Consider the following 27,700-nt stretch of genomic DNA (forward strand, 5'->3'; position numbering starts at 1 on the left):
TTTGTATTTATATTCTTTTTGATGGTCTGCTAAACTAACTGAAATCAGAGCTAAATGCAAACACTGATCCTCTGCAATCATTCCAGAGAGGAATTAGGGGTCACCTACAAAGGACTAACAGGTTACCCATGCCAATGACCAGTCTGAGTCTATATGTAACAGCAGAAAAGGGACTTGTAGACAGTAATAAACTCAGTCTTTGGAGGTCTTCTATGTTTTCAGTGCCATGTGGATTAGGGCACAACTTGCTGCTTCAGGAAGTAGCTTTTCTGCCCTCTCCTACCTCATTAGCTCTCAGGGACAAGTAGGCAGTATCTCGCTTTCAGACAATAATATTTCTATTTAGCTCCAAATCAGCACCATTGCCAACCACTTCTCACAATTCATTTGAGGCTTTGCTATGACTTCACCTCTCCTGATAGCAGACTTCTCTTTCAGTATGAAATGAACCTATAGTTGAACTAGTTTTATGTGTTACCTACAAAGTCATTCTGACTAGTTAAAAGATGGATATGGGCAGGTGCCAAACTTTATCTCAATAAATTCCTTAGCCACGTCCTTCAGACCCACTGGACAGAAAGAGTTTTCAAGACCAAGCTAATTGTCTGCTGGGGAAGGGAAAATCTCTTGCCAGCTGCAAGGGGTTTATGCTCAGAGGATGGTCAGCCTCCTAAAAGCCCATTTGGAGTGATGGTAAAATGTCTTTGAGTCTTTGAGCTGAGCTCCTGCCAATGCTGAAGGCTGTAATTTGTTTTCACTGAAATCTTTAATATTCTGTCAAAAAAAAAAAAAAAAAAAAAAAAAATTAAAGGAAAAAAAAAAGGCAAGTGAGTACATAAAGTAAAATTCTGGGTGTCCACACATTATTTGAACTGCACCTCATCAGTACTGGTACAGACTAGTATGCTATAATCCCGTTAATGCTGAACCTTTCCTAACAGGCTCCTTACAGGGCTTACAAGAAATAAGGAGCTTCTGGCTTTCCAAAGACTGAGTATGAATCAGAGATTCGGGGCATAGGCACTTTTACATCACCGAGTGCATGAAATTTCTGAAAAACTCTGCTTTTAGGAGAATTAAGTGTGTTATATTAAAAAAAAATTCTAATCATGCGTATTTCAGCATGACTGTTAATTCCATTAAATCCCACTGCCTGACAGACTCAAATTTGATCTTTTTCTTTAGAAAGATAACTGTGTCAACCTCAGGTGGTGAGTTTGCATGTGAGGCATCTATCTTAAGCACAGAGAGGTATTTGCATAGTCACCTTCTAACATTTTTATATATACTTGCAGACAGGTGGTTAGAAACGTGAGCAGTCAATTTTATCTGCCTGACCAGGCTAGAAAAACATGCAGGTCTGGATTCTTTTGAAATTATGACTTAAGCATGCCATGCTTAGATCCTTAAAATGCACATTTCTCTCCCTGTTTTGAATTGTGAGCCAATTTCCCTTAAAAAAATTGGTTTAAAAAACCTAAGCTCAACAAGATAAACAGGAAAATGAATACTTTTCCCTCATGCTTTCCCCCTAACCTCTTCACACACTCCTGCTTCAACCCAGGACAGATGTTGTACTTCACTCAGGGGGAACTTGTTCATCTTATGCTGTCTATTTAGCTCTTTAACAAAACAGTACTAGTGCAGAATCACTAAGAGCTTATAAGCCCATGTATACCCCAGTACAGACTTTAACATGGCAAGAACTAGTGAAATAATTTGATGCAGTAACAGATAAATATTTAAGCACCCTGTGCAGTTACTTTGCTATAAAGAAATAGTACATCAGGTCTAGCAGGAAAGGGAGGGATGGAAAAGGACTTTTGTATGCTTTTGAAGAAACATTCCTGCTTCTGAATTTCAAAAAATATTTATATTCTTCTCCTAGTCACAAAAATATTTTACATTTCTACACGTCTGGGTTTCTCAAACACTTTTAAACTAAATGGTAGAACTTTAAATATGTATTTTTAATAACAGATGACATTTTTTTAATGCTTGGTTTAATTTACAGTGTGGTTCAGATTGTTTTTTGATTTGTTTTCATGGCATGTACTTGAGCTATCTTTGACACAGGCCAAAGGTACTGTCCCAGCAGAAAAACCTGAAGAAAACACCAGCTACTTGAGGTAAAGAACACGTTTCTCATTGATTGAGAGAGATAACATGGGGGTCAGAAGGCCGTTTGAAAGAATTCTTTCAAGGGATTAAGCAATGGATTGGTAAATTATAGATGTGCAAGATTCTGCTGTGACAAAATAATTCTATGTAGTTTAATCACAGTAGAATTGAACTAAATAATGGAATATAAGTATTCTATGAAACAGAACTGCAAGCATTGACTACTCTGGAGAGGGAGCAATGCCAGGAGAGCACCAAGCATTTCTTAACATGCCTGAAGGGTCAGTAGTTCATAACAAACCTAAATTCTAAATATGTGTCTGACAGATGCATAATCTCTCTGTATCTTTTCCATTACATAATCACTTTTCCTCATACACCATTCCTCAGCTAAAACCTGCAACACAGTGAAATGTGAAAATACTGGAGAAGTCACTCCGAGTTTTTAAATAACAAGTAAAGACCTTTTTCAGTGAAAGATTTCTAGGGAATTTGCATTAGCCATATACCCAGAAATAACTGCTAAATAAGGCCATATGTATTCACGCAGCCATACTTTCACTTTTAAGCCCTGCTGACAGAGAAAACACAAATGGTAAGAAGGTTCATTTGATTATGCAGATGTCAATTTGAAGTAAACAATTTATGAAACATATCCAACAAGCTGCAAGCACTTAGTGGAAAATATAAGGCATAGAGGAGGGAGGGGCAGAGCTGCTGTGTTATACAGCCACTGACTTTGCTTGGCAGGGACCTTGTTTAAAATTACTGGCTGAATAAAACCTGTCAGCCTGGTATGTCTGATTGCTGATTTACAAAATGTAAAGGAATCAGAATGTCAAAGCATCTGTTCTTTAATGGCTTTATATTGCTAAACTTATCAATATTAACTAATTAATTCTTGAGTCACTGACACTGGGACGGAACACCAATGCCTATAATTCAAATACCTCCATAACTGCTCCACTGAATATAATACACATCTTAATCTAGATAAAAATTCAGATTCCCTAATTCTATCGATTTTATCATTCTCTTAAAATTACTAAAAAAATCCTTATAAACCTGGGAGCTGCACCTCAAAGATGTAAAATCTGTGAACAAGCAAACCAGGGAAGTAGGCTCTGAAAATACTTTTAGGAACAATGAACTAAGAAGTGTTCTGCCCCAATACTCTGTGCCTACCACACATGATTTACTTTGAAACTCTCCATGTCCTTCCAGATTTACCCCAATATCTGTTGCCAGCTAAGGAGCTCCTAGTACAGGATCTAGGTGTGAAAAACTTGTTCTATTCCCTAATCCCACCACATACCAAACTGCCTCACTCTGAGATCTGCGGCCAGTTACATGAATATTTTAAACTTTGATCAACTTGTACCACTCCTGGAAGTATTATCATGCTACCAAAGACCTACATCATGCTCCTGAATCAGACATCTAGTGCAAGGAACCCAGCTGCCTGCATAAACCCTTTTGGACCATCAGACGAGCATGCAGGGCTGGATCACCTGGCTCTGTGGGATTAGTTGCACTAGTATAAAGAAGAATAAATACTATGATTTTAGAGTGATAACTTTGGGGCCCATTTTGCACAGAGGAAAAATGATAACACTGTCAGTAAGGCAGCAGCAAATCAGACTTGTGATTTCCCAAGTGCTGCTGCACCTTTATATAATAAATATCAGAGCATAAAAGACCAGTGGTGTTTTACCCTTCAGGAAGGTAATCCTAAAGTTCTTTGAGGGGCTTCACTGCTATAAAAAAAACGGTGAGACATCTTGAGCAAACATTTACAACATGCAGAGTTGTCACTTAATTATATGCTTGAGTTACACTACATATTGAGTGACACTAATTGCACTGAAGCTGGAATATTACTAACACATAGCTCAGCTACAATTTCATTGCTGTACACTGTGTTGTTGAATAATTTCAGTGTGATTAAATGTTAGAGTTGCCAAGGCACAGATTTCCTAAAAGAGCTGCATCTAATATAGTAGAGGCCAAAATCACAAAGAAGTATGTCTCATTGTGGAGACAAACCTGCTACCCGTGATCTCTGAGTGCAAGACTGGTAATTCACTGTGTAGATCCCTGAATCTAGGACTCTCTCATTTTGCCTGTGTATTTCATGGTTTTGTGAAAAACAAACACAATGTGGGAAGGCTCTCTGGTGGGGTTTTTATTACTAAAATACAAAAGTGGGTTGCAGGGAAAGCTTTTTCATTTCTTCTTGTACAACAAAAAGTTAACTGCAAGACAATAGGGAAGAGCACTGAAACAAAGAGAAACACAGCAACTCTGAGGGAGAAGAAAAACAGAAGGGAAGAAAGATGGTCCTGAAGTCCAAGACAGATCTTGGGAGTCTGCAGAAGGGAGAGCAGAGGACAGCACAGGCAAGTGAAAGAAGGACCAAAGACAGAATTACAAGGATGGCAAAGAAATAAACAAGTGAAAGGGAACTGGTTAGAGAAGGTGGGCAGTGATGGTGTTTAAAAAAGACTTGCTGGAAGAATATGTAAAGCTCCCAGGTTTGTCATCACCAATCATGTTTCTAGCTGGAAGACAAACACAAAACTTTCTCACTGTGTTTGTTACAAAAGGAAAAATAGTTAGTGTGCAAGTGTTCAACATTTCTGAAGAAGGAGAAATCAGGATGGTCACTCTAACCTACACATAAGAAGCAGAGCTCCAGAGCCTGGAACTTCCTTTGGATTACCTGGAAAGAGCTGAAACTATTCCTGTGAAATTAATCAAAGGACTTAGATTGCCATTTTGCTGTCATATAAATCTCAGAACTATCAGGTTAACCTTTGTAAATCAGAAATTTACTCCACTTAACACATTACCATTCATTCCAAAACACCACTAGAGTATATACAGGGATATCTATATCTAGATATAAAATATAAAATAGTGGCTAATCTGAAATAATATAATTGTAAATGGAAAATAAAGGGATGGTCTATAAGCAAGAAGTGGTAGCAGATCAAGGAAATATATCAAACTCAAAACAGCCAGAAAGCCACCTGCCAAAAATATCCCATCTCCATGCTCTAACTCTTAAAAGATAAGGTGAACAAGTGTATGTACCTATACGCTTTTAGGGGTAGATAAAAGGGATATTACTGCAAAGCCTTTATATGAAGAAGTATATTAATAAAAATAGGTATGATATTCTCAAGTTCCTCCATTAAAAAAAGTTCAGAAAATCATTCCTTTTAGCTCTTGGCTCTTCAAGATACTTTTCAGCACTCATTAAAATGCACTTTTGAAATGAAATGGCTGATCAAAAAGCATGTTTTGCTCTCCTCAGAATGAAATAAGTTTGCCTGGCTTTTGACTTCACCTTTCAGAAGTATTAAAAAAAGTTATTACCAATATTTTGGACAGTACATCTGAAAAAAATCTGATAAACAGTTAGCTCTAAATCTTCTGAAATTACTTTAATAAACTAGGTATGGAAATTTTAGAATACTGAGCATACAAAGGCCACCAAAGACCTTCTGCATTTTTAAAAATTGAGGGAATATATTTGTTCAAACAGGCTCGTGTTGCTCTTAGTGTCTCTTTCCTTTTCAAATGCACAATATATACAAAAAGAACTGGCAGAGCTCAAACATGAAGCAGTAGAGCTTGGAGTGGGTTTTTGGGTATTATTTGAGGGGGATGTTTTTGGCTTTTTTATTTTTTTGTAATAACTAGCCATGAACATAAAGGGAGACTGGGTTCTTTTGATGGAAAAATCTTTGATAAGGTGGAAAGCTAGAACTACCAGTTATACTTCTTTGCCTTCTTTTGGGACAAACAACGATTTATATTCTTCCATTGTCTTAAGAAGCCAACAAATAAAGTAAAATAACAATTCTATTATATCACTTTTTCAGTAATTGACTAGAGCCATAGCTGATTTAATACCTCTGAAAAACAAAAATTCAAGAATATGAATCTTTTAAGAGCATCTGATACTGGCTTTCTATGGACTGACATTATTTACCAGTTCTGTCAAGGTGCTATTATATTGCCTGTACTCATCAATATAAACCTATTTCATTGAGCACACAATTCAGCTTCAGGAAAATCTAATGTGAAATGATGGTTCCCTTGATTAATATTAGCTCTAGTGTAAGCTGCAATCTAGCAAAAATAATCATGAATTACCACCATCCACAGAACTGATAGTTAGGGGCAAAAGCAATGCATTGCAAACAGCAATACATTAATAATGCTCTCAAAGCTGCTGAAGCAGTGGCACATTTTTCACTCCTTATCCACATTATAGTTTCCTTTCTGTTAGCAGAAAGTGTCATGTGAAAAAAAAATATAGATATTCTAAAACCAGAAGACTAGTAACTCTGCATTCATCAAAACAAATATTATTTAGTGGTAGAAATACAAGGTTCTTGTCTGAAATATTTCTACGTAAAGAAACATTCAGACTTGAATAAAGACTCACATCCACCATATATTTTCCATACAAAATATATAAATCTAATACGAGTCCTTTAGTGTTGTTTTGTTATGGAGGCCTGATGTCAAAAGATATCATCCTGTTGCATCTCTTGGATAAAATTTCTCTGTGACTATTCTTATAAACCATTTGCATTAATCAATCAACCTTATTTCCACCCGAATCCATATTTAGAGCTCCTACAAGCTAAAGATTCAGAAATATTCAGATGATTTGCTTGCAAATATCACTCACATGACTGAAATTTGTTGCCTAGTTTAATTGTTCTTTAACACTCAAAACCAATCCATGCAAACATAGGCACATTACAACTACCTATCAGAAACAAACAACTACTTCAGAAACAAATTTCTTGTCTCTTGAGTGAAATCTTGGCATGCCAACATCCTTCACTCCACTCTGAGCTCAGAAGTAACAAATAGTACTGACATTTTCCACATTCCCCATGACAGGACATTTAAGACATCGGGTTGATGCCCCCTCAAGTTAAAGACAGTTTTCTGTGTGATGAGGAGATAGGATGAGCTGAGGGGCCAATAGCTTTTTCAGTGTCAGCCCCAGCTGCTGTTTGTCCTAAAGCTGGGCTGGATCAGGTCAGTCGTGGTGAGCACCAAAGGTCTGCCAGAGCTCCCTTTAGGAGAATATGCCTGGATTCAGTCCTAGGAGCTTAGTTCAAGGACAGCTCCTTCCATCCACACCCTGCTATTTTCCATCTACATTTTAAGCTATTAGGACTTCATTGAAAACTGACCTTAGTAAATTTTATCCAAATATGTAAGTAAACCAAATAGACTTGAAAAGTGAATATATTCTCTAATGGCTGAACAACCTCAAAGGGTTCTGTACACAGTACATTAAAGCATCAAGAAAACCACACTTGTTTTCCTACTATTTTTTTTAGTGAAGCCATACAAAGTATAACTAAAGCCAGACAAAAGTAAATGTCACCTACAATACAGCTGCCATGACTATGTGAGCTCAAGATGTTATTTAGTAACTACATCTCCTCTTCTTTCCTCCCACTAAAATGTGTACATGAATTTGAAGTACAAAATAAAGTATCAAGAGCTTTCAGCCTGGATATTTCTGGATACAGATTGCTTCTTCTTTACTATAGATATGAAAGCATAGTTCCAGATAAAGTATCTTATAGAAGACCAAATTGAGCCAGTTGAGAGTTTAATTTGACTGTCCATTTAATTTTATTTACTTAATTTATCATCTCAAAAGAAACAATGACAGGAAAAGACATATTGGGAATTATCAAGCAAATAAAATTACACTTGAATTAACAAGCTGAAATTAGCTAAGTGATTTGTAGTGCAGCTAATCATCCTTGATGAAATCAGCTTATACTAATTTCCCAGCCTCCAAACCATTAGCACCTCTACTATTCTACATACTGGGAATTTGCTGGATCCTGTGCACGACCACAAACGCATCTGAAAGTCCCACTTTCACTGGGTGGTTGGTTGAACTTATCTGTGTCACAGCAACAGGAATCTAAAAGACAAAACAGGAAGATATTATTGAAATATTGAACTAGAAAAAAAAACCCTAAAAATAGAAAGCACTGCCAAAATGAACATTTAACCAGTGTCACTTAAAAGTCCTGAATAAATATTTTATACAATATAGCACAATACAATCAAGAATTTTCTGAAGATAGAAATTACTGGTTTAGTTTGTGTTTTATCTCAGTTTTCTTTGCATTGTTTTCACATGAACTCTTAGAGGTAGGACCATTTTCAGTGACAAAGCATAAGAGGGTAGTAATTTACGGTAATTTATTTTCCTCAGAGAAGAAAAAGTGGGATGATGCGCCAGTACATTCAAGGACAAGGAGGCAATAGCCCGTCTACTGTTGAACACAAAAACTGTGAAAGTTTAGCTTGGGATGAACATTTTAATTATGGCTCAGTTAATATACACTGAAAACTGTGTGAATTTTTATGTGTAAAGAACTCTGACAGAATCATAGTAATATTTAATATGTTCTCAAATAGCAGGAAAAAAGTGTTGTGGTAAACATGGAAAATTCCAGATGCTCAATTGCCAATATCTAGAGGAAGAAATAAAAATACTATCTATGTATTAGTCATAGACCAGTCCAACTTTATGTTACAGAACTATTGACACTGGGTAACATGGTTACATGAAAACAAATGTCATGTTTGATTCTGTTCTTGGGATGTGATTGCAGCTTTGGCTGATCCTTGTATAGATATCGCAGGACTAAATTTTCTAAAGATGTTTAATTTAGTGACATGTAGCATTTCTGCAATACTAATATAGTTAACTAGATTGAGCACAAAAAGCAGCCCTCACTGAAGGAGCAGCCCACAGTGACAGTGTGTCTTTACAGCATTCAAAAGTTCCATCCAAGACTGAGAAGGAAACATAAATACACTGCCTAGCAGTTCTCCAGATGGCACTAGCAGAGTAAAAATAATGAAATGCCTGGATCAATTAGCAAGGTTAGACATTGCAAAAACCACAGAGATAAAATATAGACAAAAAAGAGAGTGCAAGGTGGACCATGGGGACTATGGTGAAGAAAGCAGCAGGTCTGGAAGGAATCTCAGTATTGTAGTGGATGAACAACTTCAGCAGTCGGAGGGACATCTCAGCAAGAAAACTTAATTGATATGATATTTGGTTACACAAACATTCTGAAATACAGCCTGGATGTGGGCTGATCATTTTATTTGCACCTGAAAATTAGATAATTGCTGATGTATTACACAGATTTTGAGAGGATATATTTCTTAAAATATGCCAAAAATTAAGAGAAGGAAGATTAAAAGAGTCATAAAAATATTTTGTAAACTCCACTAGTTCTCAAATGCTATTAACAAAAGTGTTAAATGATTCTATCCAAGTGACTTCTAGATGAGATACTGAAAAGTTGGTTAGATTACCACAAGTAAATACTATAAGAGACAGAAATTACTCAGGGGCTAAAGAGTCTTTTATTCTAGCAAAGAAAGATATAACCAGAACTTCAGGTAGATACCTTAGGAATAGAAAACCCCTAGCTTTTTATGAGCAATTATGACTTTCTGCCAGTCTCTGCTTTCAGATATCTTACGTTTGAATATCTTATTTTTTAAAGCTGGCTTTCAGTTAGCCAGAAATTTCTAGGCTGAAGACAGAAAGAACTGAATCGAGTGTAAGAAACTGAGATACAAGGTATCAGTTTAGCTAACCCAATGTCTTGCTCTGGCTTTACTTGTGTAAAAATACAAAAATTATATAGTTGCCCAGTATTTTTCACATAGAAAAATGCTGAAGTAAAAAAGCTGGTTATTCCTCCAGTGCCCAAGGATTCAGCTCTGTCTATGTGACAATTAATGGCACGATTTCTGGCATTTGGTTTAAATATCAGTAGTTCTCCTTGTTCCCAAAATACATTTTTGTTTTGCTTTCTCCCAATTACACTGCTAAGTTCTGGTGAATTAAACATTGTCATAAATTTCCATTCCTTTCCCTTAATTTAGTGACTGTTTTTTTGGGGGGTTCTCACATACATGATCTGGTCTGGTATAAAAAAGGCTTGTGGCATGTTGTCAAAATGACAGGAAAAAGAGAACTGGCTTGGAAATACATCAACTTAAATTTGGCTTTTATCAGCTGAGCTCTGATGCAGTTATTGGATAATATGACAGAAAAAGGCCAAAAGCCATATTTTCAAATTCTTCAAAATAAAAGACTCCCTAAGTTCAGAAATAAGTCTATAAATTTTCTGCAGCATGAAAGCTTAAAAAAAATAAGGGAATTATTCATAGTCTCAGAATACTGGAAAGAAAAGCTTACATTAACTATCAAAGAAGTTGTCTTAAAGGATTTTGAGGAGGATACTCAAGACAATCTATTGAAAGTTAAGTTAGGAAAAGCACTGATGAGAAGGATGCAATGACATGCTCTTCAAAGTTAGAGAGAAAATACAGCAGATGAAGAAAGGACACAAAGTGTATCTGGAATTGGCATGAGTAGGTGTCTGACAAAATATGCTGGCAAAATTGTCATCTTAATGCACAAATTGTGTCTGCTGAATGAAAAGGATTATACTCATTTGTATCGTGTGAATGCAAATCAGGAGAAGTTGCACTCTGGTCTTCTCGAATGAGACTTTTCTTTCCTTTTAGTGTAGTGCCTTTTCCCATGCTTATTGTGAATTTCTGAATTACTGAACAATTTGCATATTTCCCTCAAAAATGATGAAAACAGCAAACTAAATTTTTTGTTTGGTTTGGTTTGGTTTTGTTTCTGGGAAGAATTGATGAGTTCTTGCAGTCCTAATGCCGCAAGTGAGGGGTTTGGTTTATTTTATTAATTTATTTTTAATAAATTTATTTTCATTACAACCTGGTTCAGACTTTGAAAGTTAATAAAATTATTAAGACTCAGTGATATGTGGTACTAAAACAGGCTGCAGTAGCCAAGTTGAACAGAAAATATATATAAAAACTTCAAGAGGAATTAGAAACACTTGAAGCAGAAGTAATAATAGATTTTGCCAGAATCCCTGCAGGTGTAAATTCTGCAGTGCTGGGCATTCTACTGAGAGCAAGGAACTTTCAGAATCTTTTCTAAAACAAATAAGAAAGTAGTAGGGTCCAGTCTAATAGAAGCAGCAGCCAAAAATTTGGACACATGTTTTAGATACAGGGCTTAGAAATAAGAGCTTCTGTAAGATCAAAAAAATATTATATTATTATAGTCAGCTCTTCAAACTGAAGGGCAGCTTGTGTGAAACAATCAGTCAGAGATGGAGTCAAAGTGGAAGGCAATCCAGCATCCAGGAACACTCTTATTCTCCTGAAAAACTATAATGTCATTATACCTGTATTTACAAAAACATGTACTAATTTTTAAGGTGTGGAAAATAAAATTGGTATTGTGTGTACTGAGTGCCATATTACAGCTGAAATCTCTTGCATGAGATGTCAAGATAAAAAAAGCTTTAATCATATGCTATCTAATTAGGAAACATTCCCTTTTGACAGAAAGCTTGTAGTAAATATTAAAATAATTTATGGAAAATTACAGCAAAACACAGATAGAAAGCAGAGAGCTGCTGTTCTGGATATCTCACCAGAATGGCAAGATGTGTCATAACAGTCTGACATGTTAAATAGTTGAGCAGAGAGCTAGGAACATGCAAGTGATTGCTAATGGTTGACAAGGATTTTATTGCATTACCTTCATAGAACGGCTTTTAGCTAGAATAATTCTAAACCATCTATTAGCTCTACCACAGAGAATGTGATCTTTTGTGTTGTACAAGTCACCAGTTTATGAATAGACTTCCCACACTAGCACTGAGGCCATTAATGTCTGTATTTTGGATTATATACTTCAACAATAAGGATAAGAGTATTTAGAATTTATGCTGAACCCTATGTATCATTGGGATCTGTAATGTAGACAGTATTTTTCATCAGACTTCACAAATTTTATTCTTTTCAACCGTGAGGTCATGTCAGAATCTTATTCTTCAAAGAAGGATAAAATCATGGCCTCTAACCTTATTCTGAAGGAGGTGGTAAGCAGGATGCAATTACTGCCCCACTTCAAAACTGAGTCAAAGATAAGAGCCAGAGTATGTTGCCCAATAATAATTAGGAACACAATATGACTGCTTATATAAGGTTTTCATTACCAGTTTCCTAGGTAGTAATTAATTAGTCCACAGGCTAAACCACATGAAAATCATGAGTTTTAATTTGTGTAAACTGACCACCTCAAAAATCCAAGATCATTTCCATACCCATATTTTTGGTAACAATAAAAAAAGTAAATAAATGCCAAGCATGTATAATGCAGGAGGAATAAATTCATATTACGGAATTTTGTTTAGTTGTTTGTTTCTATGGAGGTTTTTTTTTTATTGTTGTTGTTGTTTATTTTTAAACTCTTTTAGTTTTCAGGAAACAATATCAAGGTTTGAATTCTTCTAACTGAAAACAGAATTTTTTTCATATTTTTTTCAGGGTCATCAATTTTAGTTAAGTGCTAGCGCTTAATAATTTTCATTCAAATCTGTCTCCTTTTTAGAATAAAAATTTATTCTACTGTAAATATTTTTAGAATTATTTTCCTAACTCACATATTGGGCAATTTTTAGCAAATATTTTAACTTTAATAATGGTTTCTGGATGACTACATAAATAGAGAGTCATTAATATTCAAATGAACAAAGAAAGTCTTCTCCAATGATATTAAGAAAAATATCCTAAACAATTAACAAGGCCTATGGAACCTTTGCCTAATTTGTTCTGTATTAATCACGGACAAAAAAAGAAACCAAGTATTACACTAAGGAACATTAGCTCTAAGCATTAATGGGAAAAGACTATATAGAATAGTTATTTTGTATAGTAAGAAGTGAAACCTTTGAGAATTGGACTTCAGTGAAATTCAGAACATAAGAAATGAGTTTTCACTACTAATACATAAAAAGTATGCATTTGCCAAAATCCTTCTTTATTCCTAGGTTCTGCTGGCTAGTTTGCATTGTAATGTATTTCATGTGTAGTAGAGGTATACCAGCAAAATTATCATGCCAACTGGTGTTTCCTTACATATCAATGATCTGCCAGAATACTAAGAGTTGGTGGAAGCAATGTGATTATTTGAAATGAAAGCTGTATCCACTTTAAATGAAGTAAATTGCTAAAGAAATAAATATTTTACTTGTTATAGGACCTTGTTATATTTCAAATTGTTTTAACATTTTGAAAACTTGACCATACAGCTCCTTGTCCTAACAATTAAGCCTTCTGAAAGATATACTGATGTCTCCATATTTGTCTTTTCTGATGTTCTGCTCCTTTTCCAATTTTTTTTTTAAATTTTGGATAAAAATTGTAAATTTCAGGTTGTCTTCTGCTGGGGAAAACATCAGAATGCAGAAGATTAGGCAGAGAAACTCCTTTATTATTCAGGAAACCTCCACCAGGATCCTGTCATGGTGGTCAACACAAGGTTTATGAGATAGCAAACCTAATTTGGGAGCAGGAAGAATTGAAAAAGGGACTCTCAAACTGTTTGAATAAATAAGCAATGAAAGGTAAAATTCACCTAAAGTGCATTAGACATAAAAGGCGCTAGTTGCATCTACTTTAAATGTATAATGACAGTTATTTTAAAGGTAGACTCTTCTAGATAAACCCCTGGTGTCACTAATACAGAGCCCCTGTGGGATGCTTGATGTAGCTACTGGCAATCTGCTTGCTGCATTTCTTACTTGGTGCTTCAGCTTGGAGACTTTCAATGACAATGCCATGAAGACCTCTCGGATTTGCCACACATTTTTTGTCATTTTTGATGAACTGTGCTGCTAAAATAAAATGGCACCAAAAAGACAGTAGAAATCTTGTGCAACTTTTAGGCATGTGATGTAATCTTACTGGAGTTAATGGGGCACCTGACAACATGACTCAGCAGCAAGAGAAATGGTTCCAGACAGAAGAACTTCCTCAGAAAGCAATGGAAAGTAAATAAATTCCTAGACAGGCTTGTAAGCACATGGAACAAGTTTAAAATGATGAGCGACATGTATTTTCACACAACTTGTGTCTGATCGGTTATTGGCAATTTTATTTAATTTTCCTCATTTAGGAGAAAAGCTGAAGTTGTGGCAATGGAGTAAAGGATCCGAATAAAGAGTGTAATTGTCAGGTAATCTCAGCCTCAACACCCATTTCCAAGTAATTCCGATGGTATATACTAGTTGTGACTTCCTAAAATATTTAGAAAAATCTTTTGTCAAAAAACTTACAGATCATTAATACATTACTATTACCACTGTAAGAAAAATCTCTTTCCTTAGTTATGTGCAATAGCTTTAAAGAAATGTCTGGTAATTCCATTCAGGACAGGAATAACTCATAGAGGGGATGAGTTCAAAGATTCAGCAGTAGCGAAAAGCACATTATTCCATTTGCAAATTTCAGTTTTCTCTCTCAAGATTGATAAAAAAGAACATTAATAACTCCTACCCACAAAAGCAATGTGGTTTTGGAGGAAGCTTCCAGTAGTGTAATGAGAGGAAGAAGCCTGTGCATTGTAGCTCGGAAATTGTTTATCCATGGATTAGATGTCATACTTCCCTGCATTTCTAGGAACTACTTGTGGTAAAGGAGTGGCCCATTTACTCCTGTTTTCCTAAATGAATAATATTTTCTACTACCTGACACTCTGATCATCATTTTCTTTTGTGCAAAATGTACACAAGATACATTAAATTTAGAGCAGAAATTTGTATCACCCATATTAGATCCATTTTGCACAGGGCTGGACAGTCACAGGGAGTGCAGTGCATCTCATAACCAGGAATAGAAGTCTCCTGAAAATGTCACCATTTTAATGTCAGAATGCATGTATAGTTCTTGACAAATTTATTAAAAATTTATTAAAATTAGCATCTGTCCCCACCTCTCTAGGTCTTGAAGGCAGGAAATTTTCTGTAGGCTTTAGAAGTTTTTGTTTTTCTTTAAAAAGTTTTCAACAACAGGAGATAAGAAAGCTTTTAGTGCACACTCCTTTGATCAAGTACAATGGAGCTCCATTGTTCTAATCAGAGTAAAGCTTACATGAAGTTGGATTCAAGATGCAAATAAACTGTATTTTCTCTAGATGAAGACTGTAACTTGCACCCAACATTCAGAAAAAAAAATGAGCAGACCTTGCATCAATATGTCTTTTATAAGAAAAGGAAAACATGTACATGGGCATACCAGAAGTTTCTTGTTTCTACAATACTGATCCAGTTAGAACATCTTGCAGCAATCCTTTTCCAAGCTGCAAAGACACATGTATCAAGTGGAGGTATGACTGCTGCTAGTAGAAAAACCCAGATCCTGTCTAGCTTTCTAGAACAACAGAGGAGTGTTATTATTTCTGCTTCATTAAAGGTGCATAGCTACAACACAGGCACGAAAAATGAGCCTGAAGGCTCACAAGGGATTTATAGCAGAGAGAGAAGAGAAGAGAAAAGAAATTTCTCCAAGTCTGGACAATTGGTTGTATCACTGATTAGAGTTTCTTACCATAAGGAGGATAACTGAGAGTTGCATTTTGAAAAGAAAGTCACAGTTTGCACGCAAAACAGATTAAAATAAAATCCCAAACAAAACAGAACAAAAACCCCAAAGCAAGTAAAACCAAAATACAAACAAAAAAGAAGAAATTATTTTGTCCCTAGAGATTGAAGCTTGTCTACTTCCTGATTCTTATTTGCATGAATCAGAGAATCATAGAATACCAGACTGAAAGGGGACCTCAAGGATCACCTGCTCCAGCCTTTCATGGCAAAAGCACTGAAATCCAACTAGGCTATAGCTTCCAGAGGTCTAGCATCACTAGGAAAAACAAATTTCACTCAAAGCAACAACTGGAATTCTGAAACACTTGGAGAATGCACAAGAGCCCGTTTAAGACAATATTGCTGCTATGAAAGCAAAGTAAATGATCTCAATCTAACCAATTTTGTCCCCAAACAGACAGAAAACCTCAGAGCTAACAATACAAATCAGCTATTTCTTGTTTCAAATATGTGAACTTTGAAATGCAAGATGCCAAAAAATTACAGCTGCAGGAAAAGGTGACATTTTAACAATAAGCATTGATCCTAGAGCATTTTGAAATGGGCCAAAATTGGGTAAACTAATGGAAAAAAATAGATCCTATCTTTCAAAACCCATGGGAAATTTACTAAAAACACAAGGATTTAGTTAACACTCATAAACATCCTAAAAAGCCCAGCTGAAATCCAGGATTAGTACATTTGTATCATGTTGATGTTTTTAAAGTCAATTATAAGAACATCGCTTCAACAATAACAAATAATTTTCATCAAAATAGTGATCTTATAAGCATTATAATGCAATGATCTTATATAACTGATCTTTCAAATATCTTCCCTCCCGCCAAAAAATGTAGGGAAATTCCTGACATGTAAAAAGAAATTTGTCCACTTAAATGACAATTCTCAGACTCAACTTACTTCTTTGTAGCCGAAAATGATACGCCCATCATTGAGAAGGGTGGCCTGAAAAGTGAAACTCCCCAGGTTGTAATTATCCTGAAGATGTACATGGTCCCACTGGACAACTAGTGCTGTGCCTGTGAACCCCAGAGTGGGGGTAGAGAGGCAAAAGGAAGAAAAAAATGTGAGAAATATATTATCTGACTATAGGAAAAGTACTTGACTGCAGTTAATTGAAATGAGAACAGTGATTTGTCTCTTTTTAGCAACTTTCAGCTCCATGCCTTGATATGCCAAAGATATTACAAACACAAGCTGAAACTGAAATCCTCTTAAATGCAGACACTATAGTGCCACACAAGCACCTCAACTACTGCTAAAGCAAGAGTGGTCAAGTAACTTGCTTGAAATTGCACAAGAAATCAACACCCACTACAAGTAAGATCCAGTAATCCAGGTGTGCTGCCATCACCACTGCCCTGCAGCAGCATTCTGTACACTCCGTACATAAATTCTGATGACTTGGAAATATGAAGTGCTAATAGCATTCCCTGCTTAGTAAAGTTATTATTTCAAGAATTCAGATTCTTCCATTTACTATGCATTAATTAAACAACTTTTTTTTTTTTTTTTCCTGCATGGTGCAAGCCCTTGCTGAGGTTCTGCAAATTGACAAATGTTAGGTGTTGGCAATAAATAAATGTAGATTAAATCAAACTCACTAAGAATTCATAGATGGGGTAAATATTGAGTCTGGTATGCAGAGATTTAGTTGCAAGAGCATTGTTAATATTCACAGGAGTTCACTGGCTGAAGATGCACTTACCACACTAAAAATATTCCTCAAGCAACTTGCATACCCTGTGAACATGCTTTACAGATGTTAAGACACTTATCATCAAAGCTGGGTTTACTGAAAACATTTTCATCTTTACATGCTTTCCTCAAAAACTTCTCTTTTTGGCAGTAATGGGAGTTGAATGCTTTGATTCAGACTAATTTCCTTTCTTCCTAGAATGTTCATGATGGGTCAGTACATATTCAGCTCAATGTATTTTTGATATACCCTTGAAAAATCTTTTGTTACAGATCTGTGCTGCAACTCCCATGAACACATCTTGACAGGGGTTGTCATGGAACTATGAACATGCAAATTTTGGGTCCACACTGCACCAAGTCCAACACACAATTGTCCCTTCTGTCTTTCTATATAGTATATACTCATTAATTGTACACACAGTGCATTTTTTCCTTTGTGACCACATTCATTAACTACTTTCTGAATATTTATTGGATTGATTAAATTTTATTCTAAATGTAAATTAACTTCTAAAGATATTAAAGCAAAATTAGCCAGAACTTTTTATCAGTCACTGAGTACTTCAGATCTGTGTGCACCTCAGAACTCCAAGCTAAAATGGAAATCAGCTGCCACCCGAACTGTCATCTCATTCCAGAGGCTTTTATGTAGATTTGTGTGTACCTTGCAGTTAGCTCCATCAGTGAGACTTTGATGGATCCCCACACTCTGTGCTTTCCCACTACAGATGCTGCTTTATGGCAGAGCACTTACTCATGGGGACAAAGCATAGATGAGTAAGAAATAAGGTGCTGAAGATACAATCTACTCAGCTCCTTTTTACTTGTGTTAAGATAGAAAATTCTTTGTCCTAAAGCCCATGGAGCTCAAAAGCTGATACATTACACATGAAGAGGAATCTAAAATCTCAAAGAACTGTTTAACCTTGCAATGAAAGCCATGTGATACAGCCTGCTACACCTGGTGTGAAGACTGCAACTCAGGACTATAATGAGAATTAGCAATATCTTCTCCAGAATCCTCAGATTCTTTAATTAAAGATGTCAAATCTCTGGCCATAATGTTAAATAATTTACGTGAAAATTTTATTTTCTTCTGTTTCAAAATTCTTCATGGAAGTAGTAGGATTTTCTCATGTAAGTGTCTTACTGGATTTTTAACAAACAAATATTGCAATGATTAGATTGTAAAGAAAGTTTATGACTAGATGTAAAAGATGTAGAATACATTTTGATAACTGAACTAATGAATATAAAATACTATTAAAATATGAAATATTTTTGAACTTGCTGGCAATTTCTGCTTAAATTCACTGTAATAAACATACATAAAATAGCACTGGTGTATCCAAGGACAATTTAGAAGTCATGGATCTCATGAAATTAAGTCGCGATACTAAACCTTCTAAGTTTTAATTGCCACTGCAGTTGATCACTAAAGGCCTGAGGTAAAGCACCTTAACCACGGTAAAGGTAAAGCCTTTTAACCACTTAGGCTGTGTTTCTAAAATATTGATTACAACTGACTTCAAGAGAAAAATATCCACACATTCAGGGGCTTTGAAACTTCTCACAGAGTTTCAAGTACAACACTGCAGCTTACCTTTTCCTCTTTCAATCTTTTTTACAAGGAACTGTTGAGAACTCATGGTGTAGATGAGTGTATTGGATTCCAATTCCGGGACTCCATGAACACTTAGTCATTGACAGGTTTATTAACCTTATCCCTGCCCTGCTTCTGTGTATTCTTGCTATTGCACTCCACAAATGCTATTTTCATTTTAGGTAGTGGGCAGATGGTATTCACTATATATACTTTGAAGTAAAAGGAATTTACACTGTTATATAAGACAGATTTTCCCTTTTAAAACTGACAAAATGCATTGCTAGTTTGAGCTTATGTACTTCAACATCCAGATGATTTCTGCTCAATTAAGAAATGGCATTCATGGTTCTATACTGTATTCTAAATTAATAATTGCTCATAGATGTCAAGTCCCAGGTTCTATACAGCCTCCAAATAAAAAACAAAAACCGAAAAACCAAAACCAAGTTAAACCCCCTCAATGTTTCCTTCAAAAATAGTTACTTAGAAAAGTAAGAAGAGCCAAGGGATACAGACACATTTATTTACTGAGGACTGCTACATACCATTATCAAAGTATCTGACTGTTGAATTTCTTGACACACTGGGGTCAAAATTTGCCATTAAGGGTGCAATATATTGAGTAGCTGTTAGCATTCGATGCACAACTTCTCCAGTATATATGAAACCTACAATAAAAAAAATTGAGATAATTTCAGTAAATTCTGAAAAGATTTAGTAGAATGGCAGGTTGAATTAGGCATTGCCAGAGCATTAAAGGGTCATCTGAGAGAAATTAATTCCACCACAAATTTTATAGTGAATTAAATAAGAGCTAAAATTTTGTAAAATCATCTGTGATGGCTGCCAAAAAACCCAAGATCCACAATGAATAATGGAACAAATAGTTCAAGAAGGTTTTTTACAGAAACAAAACCAGTGAAAACTCAAGGAAGAATAACACCAGTAAGGGCAAAATGCAAGTATGTGGCACTATGGAAAGAAGCCATTTACCATCAGGCATATTCCATAGTGCTTTCTTTCATACTTCCCAAAAATCTGAAGTTTGTATTGGTTATGCAATTTGTGACCACTTTTAAAGTTAGTCTAGCCCTTTTTCACATTTCTAGAGACACAGAGTAAGGGACTATTTCAGAGAAGAGGTGATAAACTTAAAAAAAAAAAAAAAAGTCAGATGAAAAGTGGAACAGATAGGACTTTTTCAGGTTTATAAGACAAGTAACATTTCTACTTCATTCTCTTCTGTGTCAGGTCTCACTCGTCAGTCCTATTCTTCCCTGATTCTACAGAACTCCTCAGATCAATAGTGGGCTTCTTTCATCTGAAGTGCTCATCCGAAACCTCTTACGGGTTTGGAATTGGAGTCCTTCCTTTGAAAGAAGACCAGTCATCCACTGTGAATACAGTAATCCTGCAGTTTTCTTCAATGCAAAAATCAGTGTATTTTAATGGCAAGAACCTTCTTCTATTTTAAACAATAAATGGTCTGCAAATAAACCTGTGCTGTTTAGGCTTGCCAGCTCCACTTCAGCTGGCTAATGGAACTAATTATTTTAAGTGGCCCAGATGAAAGCTTGACTTAAAACCTCCCATTGACCTATTCTTTTTGTTACCCCTTACCTTTAAGTTGAACTACAGGCAGATCTTCAAAACTGATGTTTGCATATTACCTCTCCTCCTACAGTGTTTACCAAATGATGTCTTATGATGTTTTTGCTTTTTCTACTTCTATTGATTCAGTGAATTATATTCCAATAGCAAATATCTCAACCACAAGAATAATATTAAAGCTGAAAAATTTCTAACATGAAAAATGTTATTGGAAAGACATATCAAAGAAATATTATCCTTTGCTGGAAAATTATAGTATTATTTTCAACACTAATTATGCTGGTTTATGTTTCCTTTTCCATTTTCAATCACATTGAGAGTCTCTCTCTTCCTCTACAAAACCTTTCACTGCCCGGCCCAAGTGTTCCTTTCCTCTTATATTTAGTGTCATGGCAATAAAACATGTGATGAAGGAGCCTATAAATCTAACTCTAAAACACGATTGTGAAATGCCAGAACCAAATACAAACCTCATCCAAACTGCTGCTAATGTATAATATTAAAAACTATTAGTGCGCAGCCTCACTTTCTTAACAATATCTTCATCCTAAGCAATGTGAGATGACAGGGTGCATTAAAAGACTTGTTCAATATGATATAGGAAATCTCTGAGTGCATGAAAAAGTAAGTTTCTGGAGTGCTTTAGGCATCCTTCTGCTCCTGTACTCTCCTGAAATACATAGTTAAATGCTTGACAACTGCTCATGGAACTAGTTCTAGAAGTCTAGAACTTATAAGATGCTATAAACAAACAGGTAAACAAATAAGATGGCTCTCTGGAGTAAGTCTCCTGCATGGCTGCTTGTAGCTAACATCTTGTTCTGTGAGGTCAATTCATGTGGTGGTGATAGGGGACCTAAGAAAAAGTCAAGTGTGGGGAAAACACAACAAAAGATTCAGTAGCAAGGATCTGGCATCTGACAAAGGGGTGAGTTAGGAACTGAGATGTTTTTTCTTAATTGAAAACATATTTATGTATTCAAAAGATACAGCACTAAATAAATTCTTAGGATTAAATGAAAACTTTTTTTTTTTTTTTTTGTTTGTTTTTTTTGTTTGTTTGTTTGTTTTTTTTTGTTTTTTGTTTTTTGTTTTTTGTTAGGGGGCAGAGAGAGATGGGGGGGGGGCATATTCCTCCAATTGACTATCTAAATACCACTTTTCTCTTTTGGTAATTGATAGGGAGAGAGAAACGCCAGTATAAAAAGAGAATCTGCCCACACATATTTACAAGTAATTTATAAATGTGAGTTTTCAGAATATACAAGTGTGGCTGATTTTATTCTATTACTTATTTTAGGATAGCAAACTACCTTGTCAAAGTATAGTCCCTGAAAGGCATTTTCACTATTTCCTGCTTTTTTTTTTTGCTTCTAAAATGTCATTCCCTTGATAAATAATCCCTAAAGCTTATGTAGACATTTTGCTATGTATTATTATACAGAAGTATATTTCATATTATGTGCTGCTTATTATCCCTGTGGACATGTGTACACATATTTTAACACAGTTATGGGTAGGTCTATAACCTTGAAACCATTCCTCAAAAATATTCTGAAGACAATACAAACAAAATCTTTTAATCCATATTCATATGTTATAATTAGCCTTAACAGTTCCGTCCTTATTCATCACTTGTACAGTCATCCTACACTTACAAAGTTTCCCTTTCATGCTTTCATCCCATACACAGTATAAATGTCATCCTTATAACTAATAATGAGGCAGATACAATAGGAAAAGAAAGGACTTAATTGTGCTGGAACACTTAACTAAGTAAATCAGCCCAAGTAATTAGTAACCACAAAACGTATTTCAAAGTGTTTGCCGGATGCAGCTCCACTATAGACAAAAATGGAAAGCAGGAGGTGGATGATAGCTGGGAAGCAGGCAGGCCTTGCATGAAGATCATTCTAATGAGAACTCCAGTCATGCATTGGAACAACTTGAAAAGGAACACAAAGTCGTTTCAAATCGTCCCAGAGATTCAAAAGATGAAGCCACCATCGACCATGGACACTTTATCATTGCAACTGTGACTTTAAAAAGAGCAGCAAATGTAAAATTAACTTATTCTGGAATGGAATTCCACAAAAAATTGGCTTATGTTATCTGTGACCTAATTTTCTGACAATGCTCAATGCTCATGGTTGATTCATTTAGTTACACACTTGATGTAGGACTCTGACTTGATTTTAAAATGCATTTTATGCCTGAATTTACCCATTCCAAAATATGCTTATCTGTTGCACGCTAACATATCAAGTTTACAAAGGAAATTTAATGTACAAGGTTACAACACTCGGCACATCAGATTTCTGTGATTTCCTTTTTTATATTATGTTCTGTGCAGAAACTCAGTATCACTTAGAAAGTTTTTTGACAACGTTTTTGCCAACAGAATGAAAAAAATACAGTTTCAAGGCAGCACAGGCAATGAGTCCTTTGAAGTATGTCTAAAGAGACAGTAGGATATGGGATTTGCAGACAACAATAGCAGCAAAAGAATGATTTAGGTTGATAACCATCTTCTAAGCTGCCTGATAACTAAATTGTAAGATAAACCCTTGTCTCTCTCTGTGGTGGGTTGACTTTTGCCATCTGCCCCATGTCCACTCATCCTGTTGAGGAAGGGCTGTGAGAGAGCAGTTAAGGTGACTAAATAAAAGGAAAAAAAGTGCGTGTCCAGACATAAACGGAGAGAAAATTTGCCAATTGCTATCATGGGCAAGAAAGAACTGACTTGGGGAAAGTTAAGTTAATTCGCTGCCAGATAAAATAGGTTTGCATAGTGAGAAAGATTAAAACACTTCTCTCCATCCCTCCTTTTTTCCCAGGCTTAGTTAGTCTCACTCCTTTATTCCTAACTCTACCTCCTCCTCCCCACTGAGCAGTGCAGGGCGTTGGGGAGGAATGTGACTTGTGGTCAGGTCATAACACTTCATCTGTGTCAGTCCTTTTTCCTCTCATTTTTTCCTAACACACCCATGGTTTCCCATGGTTTGCAATCCTTCAGGATAAACCTGCTCCATGGTGAGAACTCCACAGTCCATGGTTCCTCCAGGACACTTCCACCTCTCCAGCCTGGGGTGCTCCACAGGCTGCAGCGTGGATATGTGCTTTACTGTGGCTCTTCCATGGTCTGCAGTGAAATACCTGCTCCAGCCTGGTCACCTTTACAGATGCCTTGGTGCCTGGACAACCTCCTGCTCTTCCTTTCTCTCTTTGGTGTTCACTGTGATTTTTCTCATGCTTTTTGCCTCACTTCTGACACTGAAGTGCAGCATTTTTTACCCTTTCTTAAACAAGCTCCCCTAGAGGAGCCACCAGAGTGGCTCATGGGCTCAGCTGACCCCTGCAGAGGATCTGTCTGTGTCTGGTAAGGGCCAGGCCCCTCACTTCCTTCCACAGTGGCAGTCACCCTACCACCTAAACATTACCACAACCCCAAATACAACCTAAAACTTAAATTCATATTTTGATTGTTTTATATACGTCATATTTTATTTTGTATATTAACTATTTTACCTAATATGAAAAAAATAACATTTTTTCACCTGAAGAATTGGAATTTCTTGTTTTTTCTAAGAGTTTAAACTTTTTTTTTTTTTTTTTTTAGTGATTTTCTAGTAGAAGATAGGTGAAGGTTGCAGCTAAAACAGCACTTAATGTACCAGTCTTACCCTCAGTAATTGTTAGCTCTTGCCCAGGTCAGGTTACTCACACTATATCTTTTGTCTTCTAAAAAGCAAAAAGTGTTCTGGCAAAGAGAAAATGAGAGAGGAAAAAGCCCATCTTGTCTGCTGGCCAGTGAAATAAACTGATGTGAAATTATACCCCCAAACAGCCATGTCTTTGCTATCAAAAAGAGCACAAACATTTATAATTGATTGATCCAGAGTTGTAAGTTTTCTTTTTTGTTGAAGTCCAGCAGATTTTTTTGCAATTGTTTTGATTAACGCTGCTGAGAATTTTGACTTGCATTTAATTTTCAGGATGTTTCTTATTCTACATCTCACTGTTTCTGACATAACACATTTTTATCTTACATTCCTTTTCTTCTTTTTCTCCAGAAGTAACAGTAAAAACCTGATGAATCTATTCTTGTTTCTGGAAATAAACTACACAGGAGACATTTACATCCAATGGAAAGGTGGTAAGATATGGGGAAATAAAACATCAGGAGTAGTGTTGCTCATGTATTTATTTGGTGAAGCTGAAAAGTATTGCAGAGGCATATAAAGCATAGCCCACAAAACTTTGTACTGTATCTTTTTCAACTATGCTGAAATGTGCTTTTCCTGTGCTTTTTCTGATATTTCTCCACCAACTATTTCTTTATGAAGCAAATTCAAGAATATGTTATGCTATTATACCCCTAAAATACATTGGACTGCTGAATTCTAGAAACAGATAATGCAATTTACTTTCAGGCCTTGTCCTATATAGCCATATTAATTTTTCTTTGATATTTCAGTGAAGTAAGCTTTAAGTAATGTCATTTATCCCCAGATGGCTAATTTATTGTTATGTCTGTAGAAGTCTGTTATCATCACTGTAATTGCATGAAGATTACAGTGTAATTAAACAAAAGGATAACACCAACTCCAGATCCCTCAGACAATCCATGAAAGTTAAATACCTTAATAAGCTTTCAAGATCAGTGTAAAATGAACCAATCTCTCATGCTATTTTATGATTTTTTCCTAGCCTTCTGGGAAAAATAAATTAGAGAGATTATATGTATTTCTTTGCTTTGCTTTTGCTTGGCTAGATTGAATGTCTAGCCTATTTCTTCTTCTGGTCTGAAAAGTGGGCTATCAGAAAGCCAAACCCCAGAAGGCATGAGGATAACTGTTTTTCTTAATTGCATAACCTTACAAGGCTTTCTTGTCAGTCTGTGCATGAGGGTAAAAAGAAAAGCTACCCACAATTCTCCTACTCTTCTCTGTACTTCTGTGTTATCTTATGTAGATATTTAAAGGCCAGAAAATTAGTTTTTCACCACTATTTTTCCTGCTGCTTTGTTAATACTTAAAGCAAGCATTATCTGGAAAATTTGGGAACGTGTAATGTATGACATTGTGTAAATGTCAGTAAGTTTTCCAGTTTGCTGTAGTTTCCCTGCCATTCACCCTCTTTGTGAAAAGTATGTGATCCAGTGGAATACAATCCATTCTGATTAATATCCTATTGAGCTCAGTGAAGGAATTTAGGGGAGAATGTATCATGAAAATTTTGCAAAAGATGTTTTTCTTCTGATATGCCACAAGACAAACCTTATCAGGAGTCTGTTAGACTACCTCTAGGTAGAACAAGGGAGAAAGAGAACTTTTAAGTACAGACAGTGATGGAATGCAAAGAACTTGCAAATATAATTGCAACTGAAGTATCTGTCCACATACTTTTAATGACTTTAAACTGCAATGCTCTCAACTTCAGCAGAAAGAAACCACAATGTTATTTGGAGTCTAATGACTTGTAGCTCTTCCTCTCTGATCATACTTCCTTAGAGAAAATTCTTGGAAAGAGGCATCAAACGCTTTATCTACTTGGTGAGACACCACCATGAGACAGCTCCCAAGTGCCTCTCAGCTTCAGCCAAACAAAGACCAGCGCAGTTCCTAGACAGACTGGAACCACAGAAAAGAGGTTGATGGGAGAATTATCTCACTTGGGATGAATATTTTAGCAGCTGTGTCATTGTAGTAACTTTGGCACTGCTGAATCCTTGGAAGAGGCTTGAATAGAGCTGTTAGAGGAAAATCTAATTTTGCAGTCTATTTTTGGTACTTTGCACTCTGTTTCTGCTATTTACTGGTTGGGTAAAACATCTTCATGCCTGAACAGCTCTTGTCACCAATAAAAATATTAGATGGTACTGGATGATTTTTGGATGATCTTTTAATGTTTGTAGACATTTAATGTGACATGGTTCATGTTTGAATCAATACTGTTGTGATATCAATACAGATGGGTTTTTTTTCCTTTTGCTCTTCTTCTCCTATTTTGCCACAGAGTCTAATAAAAACAGCTATCACAAGCTTTCCTTCTTGCTCTCCTCTTTGGTCCAGCTAACCTTCAAAGTTATTTCTTACCTGATAAATCACAGGAAACATGAATCCCATGATACACAGGAATTAAAAAAAAAAATAAAAGGCTTTCATGTTATGATGAAATCATCATTCTCCAATGTTTAAAAAAATTCAGTAAGAAAAAGGATAAAAAAGTTTAGAAAAATGCTGAATGCCATCAAGCTGGGTTGTCATTCATTCTATAGAAGTTTGAAGCAACAAAGTTGCAGAAGACAAAAATAAATTTTTTCAAACTTTAAAAAAATCTGCTTAAAATTTATGCATAACAGAAAGACAGTTTGGTGAATGTCTGAGTTTTACTACAAAGTTATTTGAAATATAACTTTGGGGGGTTTATGTAGAAGTAATTCCATACCCATTGTATAATACTACTGCATTGCTTCTATCTTCTATGAACTACTTAAGCTAATCCTATGTATATAATATTCATACTCATGTTAAACACAGCATATCAGGGAAGACTGCAGAATAACACACAACATTAGAGAAGTGTCAGACACCACTAAATTACATTTCACACATATACATAAAAAATAACACAAATATCATAAAATGAACATGTTTTTTATTCTATTGGGAATTTTTCAGAAGGGAATTTAGCTGAGTGCTCTACTGTCAACATCCTGCCACAACTATGTGCTGTCCGATGCCGTGTTCTTCCACTACATTTTTTGTGTTGGACACAGAGTTCAGAGAGATGAGGCAGCGTGGGTTTGCCTCGAGCAGAACTATTCAGCAGTGAATGTACAGCTCAGAACAGTGAGATAGAAGCTGGTAAATGTCCATGTGCAACTTGGGCTTCAGGGGAGGTAAGATATGTTTTTGTGTTCTGAAAGAGGTTCTTGTTCATATGTGTTGCTCAATTAAAGGTTACCTCAATATAAGCCTATTATCCTGTTCTCCTGTTCAACTCTGCATCCCTCCTGAGTGGACTATAATGCAGCCACTGTAAAGGAAAAGCAGCTAGCTCTGCCCCTTTC

The 27,700-nt window shown here is 35.8% G+C and overlaps 1 protein-coding gene across 1 annotated transcript in view; it reads right to left on the reverse strand.

Moving 5' to 3' along the window:
• The window catches only part of PLXDC2 (plexin domain containing 2), a 247,895-nt gene that overhangs the window by 52,581 nt on the left and 167,614 nt on the right, over positions 1 to 27,700 (reverse strand). The window contains exons 5-7 of the mRNA XM_066316433.1: positions 19,560 to 19,682; positions 16,608 to 16,726; positions 7,999 to 8,098 (exon numbers count right to left, since the gene is read on the reverse strand). Of these exons, the coding sequence (XP_066172530.1) occupies positions 7,999 to 8,098; positions 16,608 to 16,726; positions 19,560 to 19,682 (342 nt within the window). The remainder of the gene's footprint in view (positions 1 to 7,998; positions 8,099 to 16,607; positions 16,727 to 19,559; positions 19,683 to 27,700) is intronic.

Source organism: Sylvia atricapilla, chromosome 1 (genome assembly GCF_009819655.1).
Source record: "Sylvia atricapilla isolate bSylAtr1 chromosome 1, bSylAtr1.pri, whole genome shotgun sequence".
Taxonomy (NCBI): domain Eukaryota; kingdom Metazoa; phylum Chordata; class Aves; order Passeriformes; family Sylviidae; genus Sylvia; species Sylvia atricapilla.